Below are 8227 nucleotides of genomic sequence, written 5' to 3'. Positions count from 1 at the left end.
GAGAAGGGCAGCTGGCAAAGGCGCCTGAGGGCTATTTGGGAACATCGCCACCACCAACACTCAATGCACCCTGCATCTGACACATTGAATAGTGTCCACAGGTCAGAGCACAGGTCACTGGAAAAGGTTAAAGTGTGCTTGTTCGAATGGTTGGCTCCAAATCCCCATAGTCTGTGAATATGTTACATTTCATGGAAGAAGGAACTAGTCATACTGATTCGGTTAAGAATTGAAATGACATTGTCTTGGATTTTCCAAGCAGAGCCATTTTCACACACAAAGATCTGACTCAGTGCAAGCGGCAGTGAGGAGAGTCAGAGAAGGAGCTGTGATGACAGAAGCAGAGCTCAGAGTGATGTGGCCCTCAGCCCAGGAGTGTGGGTCACCTCTGGGTGCTGGAAAGGGCGAGGAAATGGATTCTCTGCTAAGGCCAGAAGGAACCCAGTGCTGCCAACCCATGGTAGACCTCTGACCTCTGGAGATGTAAGACAATAAACTTGTGTTGTTTTAAGGTACTAAATGTGTAATAATTTATTTCAGTGGTCATAGGAACCTCATCCAAGGAGGCAGGGTCATTTTGTTTTATATATACACTAGAGGCCCAGTGCATGAAATTTGTGCACTGGTAGGATAGCTAGCAGCTGGCCGGGTACTAATTTGTGCACTGGTAGGATAGCTAGCAGCTGATGGCCGGGTACTCCCTCCCTTCCCCTGGAGGCCCCATCCCTGGTCAAAGTCCCGGACGTACTCCAGGTGGAGGGGACAATTTGCATACTATGCTTTTATTATATAGGATTTCAATATATTTTTATGGATTTTAGAGAGGAAGGGAGAGCAAGAGGGAGATATAGAAACATCTATAATGAGAGAGAATCATTGATTGGCTGCTTCCTGTACCCCCCCTATTGGGGATCGATCCTGCAAACCAGTCATGTACCCTGACTAGGAATCCAACCATGACCTCTGGTTTATAGGTTAACACTCAACCATTGAGCCACTGAGGCTGGGCATGGCAGGGACATTTTAAAAGGACAAATGAGATGGAAGGAACAGGAACAATTCAAAGTGCACTCCTTCTGTGGGAAAGGGAAAAAAAAAGGGGGGGGGGAAACTGCCTAGTGGCAAATAAGTGTTAAAAAGAAAAGGAAATGGTGGGGAGGGAATTTAGAGTTCTAAAAGACTAAAAAGAACTGAAAAATCTGAGAACTCAGAATATTTCTCCCACTATTGAAAGCATCCATCCAGCATAAATCTGCATTAACATATATGGATTGTGCTATCCTGATTGAAGGGAGGTTCATTCACCTAAAAATATTGTAAAACAGCCCAGTACCATAAAAATGACCAACATGTTGTACATCCTCAAGCCAAGCCCATTGGCCAGGTCTGCAGTGACCTGAACCACCAGACGCTGGGATAGGCTGTGGCATCCCAATGCAGAGGGTCACATGGGCATCTTGCACTTTGCTCCAGCTCATCAACCTAGACAAGACAAAAATCCATTTCCAGCCTCAGTACTTAGCAGGTGTGCTGGGTCAGGCACGCTGAGAGCTGCAGGAAGTACTTAACAGCCATGGTCTGAGCCTCAGAAATGGACAGAAACTAAAATGCAAACCCAAGGTGGTCCAGACAAGATGCCAGAGACTCCCCTCTCCTGTTCTTCCTGTTCACGACAACTCTGACCCCTAGAGATAGCAGCAGGGACAAGCATAGGAGGGCTGTGAGAGGTGGAAGGAAAGGCTCTGGCTCAGGACCTGAGGACTGGAGGAGGAAGCCTGGGATTAGGCATCATAGGTTGCACTGTCCTAACTCCCAAAGTCAAGGAGGCAACTCAGGTGTGGCATTAGAAGACACAAAATGTTTGAAATCAGTAATCTAACTTTCCACCTCAGGAAACCAGAAAAGGAAGAATGAAACCAACACAAAGCAAATAGAATGAAAACATTATAGAGAAAGGATAAGTAAAATCAATGAAATGGGAGACAGAGAACTAATGGAGAAAATTAATAAAAGAAAAAGTAAGCTCTTTGAAAAGTTGAACACAATGCAAAACTTCTAGCAAGCTTGATAAAGAATAAGAAAGACATACCACATTTCCAATATCAGGAATGAAACATGATATCACTACACATTGTATAGACATCAAAAGGATAATGAGGGAGTATTATGACCAACCCTACAGGCAGACATTTGACAACTTTCTCAAAAAGCACAACCTACCACAATTCGCTTAATATGAAATGAATAATGTGTATTGCTGTAAAGTATTAAGGAAATTGAATTACAACAGAAAATTCCCCAAAATAAATTTCAAGGACTAGATAGTTTTACAGGAAGATTTTACCAAGTATTTATATTTGAATTGAAACCAATTTTGGAACACAAAGAAACAGCTAAAGAAATTTGGGAGTTTCAGTATGTGCACTACTTTAGATGATATTAGGGAATTACTGTTAATTTTATTGTGTGTGAAGGTATTGGTTTTGTAGAAAAACCAATGTCTTTAATCCTATGACAGCACAATTATGGACTTTACGTGTAACCAGATATGCACACACAACTAAGTTATGAGTGGACACATTTATGCAACTTCTATATATCTCTTCTTTTAAGGGAAATTGTCCTTTCCTTCTGTGTTTACTTGCCAGCAGGCAGGGACATGGACACTTGGTGACCCAGCATGGACCCAGCAGATGAGGACAACAGCATAGGACTTGTTGGGAGGAATGTGGGCCTTTGAAAGGTCTTCTAGAGTAAAGACTCTTAGAAAACTGACCCAACCCCCTCCTGATGTTACATGAGGGAGAAATAGACATGTTTTGTTCACAGAAAGGGGACTCTTAAGTCCTTGGGCAATGCCCAACTGAGCAGGAACATGTCTCTATCCTATACTTGTACTATAGGCTGGTAGGCCCTGTCCTCTGGGACTCAGATTACCCTGGTTTGTTTAGCCCAATTACTTGGTGTTAGGACAAGAGGTCTTCGCAATACTCCTCCATTGCTCCTGAAGTCCCTTCTGTAAAACTCCAAACTCCTAACATGGGTGACAGAACAAAGATCTTAAAGGACTGAAATGTGCATGTAGGAATTGTTCAGTGAGCAGTTGTTATGATTGCTGTTTCACTGTCATAAATAGGGGACAACAGGGGCCCATGCTGTGACCATTCAATGCCACCTGGGTGCCTGGTCCAGTTGAGAACAACAAGGATGGAATAGAAATGAGAATGGGGTTAGAAAGAGCTGGAGGAGGCAGGGGCTGACATGGCCGGTGAACGTGGTGACTGTCAGGTGAAGAAAGCAAGAGGCAGGACACTGTGAACAGGGTGGTCTGCCTCCCTCTTTCTTTAATGTTTATTGATGTGAAAAGATCTATAAAGTATGTACCAAACTCTTACCAGTTTGACTATAGAGTGTGGGGTTTGGGGAGGGGAGCTCACATCAAAATGTCACTTTCTATCTATAGACTTCTAGATTATTCCATAGTAAGAATGAATTACTACTTATAACAGTATGTAATAAGTGCATGGTGGTCTGGGAGTAAAAGTAAAGATTAAATTTAGTCAGAGCCGGGTCAGTTAAAGTGGGGGCCTCACCAGAGGATTCATCTGGGTCCTTCTGGTGAGCCGGGGCCTCCACGGTGACGATTTTGGTGACGGCCGGCTGCCCATCGTGCTCCACCTGGCAGGTGAGCATTGCATCCACCCTGTGGGCAGACAGATTCACGAGGAGCCAGCTGCTCCCGCTGAAGGTCCCATCCTTGTTCTCTACGAGGGTCGGGGCCGTTTCTGTTCGGGACGTGTTTCCGTTCTCCAGCCAGGTCAGCTGTAGGCGCTGGGGGTAGAAGTTCTTCACCAGGCAGGTGACGTTCTTCTGTTTCTCTGACACCTTGTGCTGGGTAACCTCCAAGGTGGGCGGAACTGAAACAGCACAGGGCACAGCTCTGACCTCATGGGACACAGACCACCCAGGGCAGCTCCAACCTTAGCTCCCCCACCACAGTAAGGGGATCTCAAAGGGCAGGTGCTCAGACACCGATGGTGCTCCTTCATATGAATGAAATCACTAAGCACAGGAGCCTGCACACAGTAGGTGCTCAAGGGCTTGGAGCTCCTGTGAGAGTAATATGACTAAAGTAAACAAGCACAGCCTGGCATGCAGTTGAAACATAACTTTAGAAAAATAAATGAAATTGCCAAGCACATAGGAGCTTGGCTTCTAGTAGGTGCTCAGTTATTGGAATTGCTATTGGTAAAGTAGATAAAACACAAAGTACAGTGGTGGGTATTCACCTGACAGCTGCCATTAAACAGTGGTTAGGGACAGGCACATTCAGGTGCCTGGTGAAGGGAAGAATTGTCAGGAATTAGATTCCATGAAAATCAAACTCTGGAGCAAAGAGCAGGGGGAGGAGCAGGCTGGGAGGTCAGGGGCCAGGTGTGCTTGGGCTGGGTGTGAGGGGCATCTACCTCGGATGGCCTCAGACAAGTAGGCAGTCCCACGAAGAGGAGGGTCCCCCTCTAGGGTGTCGTGGGCCACCTGGCAGATGACCTTGGAGCGAACATCCCCCGGGGCCAGCCGCACCCTGGCTGTGCTGGAGACGCTGTAGGAAGGGCTGTCTCCCTCTGGGTGCACGGTGGTCTGGGAGGCTGGGAGCTCATTCCCATCCTTGAACCATTTCAGGATGATGTTTCTGGGGGAGAAACCGTGGGACTTGCAGGTGAAGCTCACTGTCTGTCCAGGCGGCGACCTGCCCGTGGGGCCCGATACCACAGGGCGAGAGGGTTTGGCTGTAAAAGGAACATAACAATGAACATGACTGTGGTTCTCACCACTAACCACAAGCATGTGGCACTGTCAAACCTTCTATATACTGTGTGTTATCCTTCTATTAATGCTGGGGTTGTCATTGTCCTCATCTTACAAAGAACACTCATGTCCCCAGAGGTGAACCCTGAGTGAGGGCCAGGGCCAACAAGCAATTCCAGGCCTGCGTTCAAAGTCCACCCTTTCCCCTCCAGATGATTTCCCACAGTCTGGGCCCAGGGACAGAGTTCCCAGTCACTCTCATTTTTGTGTACTGGCTGTTCATAGCTGGTCTCCAATCCTTATAGAACCTTGAATGAGCCATGATTATCATCCTCATTCAAGTGGGAAACTGAGGACTTGGGGGAGACAGAGACTTGCCCAGAGCACACAGTTGTGAGATGACAATACCGTGGCTCAGTGAGGGTCTGTCCTCTCAACAGGCTCAACTGAAAGCATTCTATAAAGGCATATTGGATTATATCATCATTATTTGATTAATCAGTGATTTTATTGGTATTATGTTATTCCTACACAATTTCTGCAGGTGAGGAGCTGAGGCCCAGCTAAGTTAACTGGGTCATGACACTGACATAACTCCTTGCTTTGGGGGTGCAACTCTGTGCTGGGTGATTGAGACAGAGCACCTCAAATCCTTCCCACTCTCCCAAATGGAGTCCATGATCATTGCCGCTTTAGAGATGAGAAAACTAAAACTGAGAGAAAGGAAGGGACTGTGCCCTCGGCCACGACTGTGCCCAGAGGTATTTCCTGTGGCCTCCCAGGTATTCACGTCCATCAGCAGAGCCAGTGCCCACCTTCAGGAGCCTGACCCTGACCACCACCTGCTCCCAGGGAGGAGTGCCCTCCAGTGCCCAGGCTGGGGGCTTGTAGCAACAAATGGGAGAATGCGCTCCTGACAGTGAGTCTATGAACTCCTGCTCACTGGGGGTGCAGGGCCCTCTAGGAAATGCCCCCTCCTCTCCCTCAGTCTGCAGAGACAGGGATGCTGCCCACGGCGGTGCTGGGGCTCAGCGACCCCTCTCTGCTCTGTCCAGGCCACTGAGCCAGGCGGCTCCTGCGGCTGCTCAATGAGGAAAACACCACAAAGAAGGGAAGGCCTCCTGGATGCCTCCACAGGCAGAGTCAAGTCCGGTAGGAATAGTTTCAGGCCTTATCATGGGACATTTGAGGGTCTGTCTCATCTCAATCATAAAGCTAGACCTGCCTCCCTCACAGGACTTGTTTTGTTTTGTTTGTTTTGTTTTAAAAACCTGAGGGAAATTTTATTTCTCTTCCCACTTGGATCTGGCCCACCCTCTTCGTGGGACCTGAAGAACTCACTTAAACAATCCACGTTTAAAAGCACCCTGAGCTAGAATTTCCATGGTGACACCCTGAGGGTTGGGCTGTGTTGGGCCAATTGGTGGGTGTTTGGGGCAGAGAGATCAGGGTTCCTCACTGGAACTGGAACATTTTTCTCAAACAACTGGGCAAACATGATCTACATCCAGGCCCAAGTGTCTCTGATTCCCACTCATTCTCAGGCCTGCTGGGGAGAACGCGCTCTTGATTTCAGCCTGTAGTCCTCGAGTTAATGTGCTGGGAAGGGGCGAGTCACTTCCTCTGTGCCTGGGCCTGGTTACTCTGTCCCTTTTGGTGCAGCTGTTTAACTTGGGCCAGGATGTCTCGGATCTTCCTCTGAGCCATCTGGCTGGCATAGAAATGCCCGCTGATCTTAATGATGACCTGGTCGTTCTCATCAGGTTTCTGGTCTCTTGGCACCACCACTTCAGCTGCTGTCAAATTCTGCATCTCGTTCACTGTTTTGCCACCTTGGCCAGTAACCCGGCCAGCCACCAAAGCTGGCACCTGGATATGGGTTTCCAGCTTTACTTCCTCCTTGGGACCGAAGAAATTCTTCTCCTTGAGTTTTTAAATTCCTCCCTGAGCCTTGAATTGGGCCTCTGGGGGTCCAGTGGTGATGACCATACGAACTTTGGAGTCAGGAGTTTCCGGAGGAGCAATCTTGATGGAGGCGCTGGCGAAACGGGAGAGCTGTTTGATGTGCTGCCCCTTCTTGCCGATGATGGCGCCCCCCGCTGGGCAGGGATGAAGACCTGCACTATCTCCTGCTCCGGAGCCATAAAGGTGCTATAGGGAGCAGCTCCCGTGACACTGCTGGGAGGCGGCGGGACTGCACTGGACGAGGCTGGGAAAAGACCCCCAGCAGCCAAGTTCAGGCCGGGGATGAGATGAGACTGCAGACTCATGGCAGCCACGTCATTCTCATAGGCCTCCGGAACTTTCTTCATGATCTGCTCAGCCCTGCAGCAGTTCTCGATGGTCCCCTTCACGGTGATGGTCCTCTCGGGGTTATACAGGGTGAGGTCCTGCAGGGAGGAGATGGTGATTTTCGTCTCCGTGTCCTGCTCCACCTTCTTCAGGTTGTGCCCCTCCTTGCCAATGAGACGCCCCATGAAGTTATTATGGGCCGGGATCTTCAGGGGAACCTCGTCAGCCGTTTTGGTGTCCTTGTCCTCCTTATGCATGATCTCCAAGATCATCTTACAGGCGGAGGAGCAGCCCTCGGGGGTTGAGTGGACACTGATGGCCTTCTCGGCAGCACCTGCATTCTCCTTCCTGTGCATGTCGATCTTGGACTGGGTCTGTTTTGTGATATTTTGGATGGTGGCGCCCTCCTTGCCAATGATGGCGCCCACATACTGGGTGGGCACCAGGAGCCACAGGGGGATGTCCACTGGCTGCTGCTTGACAGGGGCCCCGGCTGCCACAGGCGAGCCCTGTCGAGGCTGACCCCGAGAGCCAAAGCACCCTCGGCGTCCATTCTCAGGACCCTGTGCTATCTGCTCGAGGGGAATATAGGAGACCTTCAAGCATGGTTCTCCAGCTGGTGGCCATTCAGCTTCATGATGTCTTGCCTGGTCTGTTTCCAGTTGGAATAGGTGACATTCACCATGGCCATCTCACTTTCCGTGTTCACTTGTTCACAGTTCTCTGCTGTTCCATACTGAGCAAGCAGGCTGTCCAGGACTTCCCATCGCAGCTGGGGTGGAATATTTCGGATCTGAATTTTCCGACTCCTTTGTTTTTGGGGGACTGAGTGTTCAATCTCTAGGCGTTTTCCTTGCAGTTCTACTTTCCCTGAGCAAATTTCGATGGCCTTCATCGCCCAGTGCTCGTTGGGGCAGTCCACGAAGGCATAGCTGGACTTGACCAAGAACTGGCCGCTGTAGGAGATCTTGTGCTCCGCAAACACTTTCTCCAAGTCGGCGGGGTCACGCTCTCCTTGAGGTTGCCTATGTAAAGCTTGTTCATGGTGGCAGGCTCAGGCGGGACGAGGTCCTCAGCAAGGCCGAGCGAGCGAGCGGGCGGGCTGGCGGTGGGCAGGCGGAGGCGGGGA

At 49.4% G+C, this 8227-nt stretch overlaps 1 protein-coding gene and 1 pseudogene across 1 annotated transcript in view; both read right to left on the bottom strand.

The window, feature by feature from the left end:
• Positions 1 to 3497: 3497 nt before the first annotated feature.
• LOC102250558 overlaps positions 3498 to 8227 on the bottom strand; it is a gene marked incomplete at its 3' end in the record, with an annotated part of 38757 nt that continues 34027 nt past the window's right edge. The window contains exons 3-4 of the mRNA XM_014546535.1: positions 4467 to 4787; positions 3498 to 3917 (exon numbers count right to left, since the gene is read on the bottom strand). Coding sequence (XP_014402021.1) covers positions 3498 to 3917; positions 4467 to 4787 — 741 coding nt within the window. The remainder of the gene's footprint in view (positions 3918 to 4466; positions 4788 to 8227) is intronic.
• Positions 6421 to 8142, bottom strand: LOC102262296 (annotated as a pseudogene).

This window comes from Myotis brandtii, unplaced genomic scaffold (assembly GCF_000412655.1).
Source record: "Myotis brandtii unplaced genomic scaffold, ASM41265v1 scaffold45, whole genome shotgun sequence".
Lineage (NCBI taxonomy): Eukaryota > Metazoa > Chordata > Mammalia > Chiroptera > Vespertilionidae > Myotis > Myotis brandtii.
Note: the sequence above shows the minus strand (reverse complement) of the source record. Positions and strands in the feature narration are given on the sequence as shown.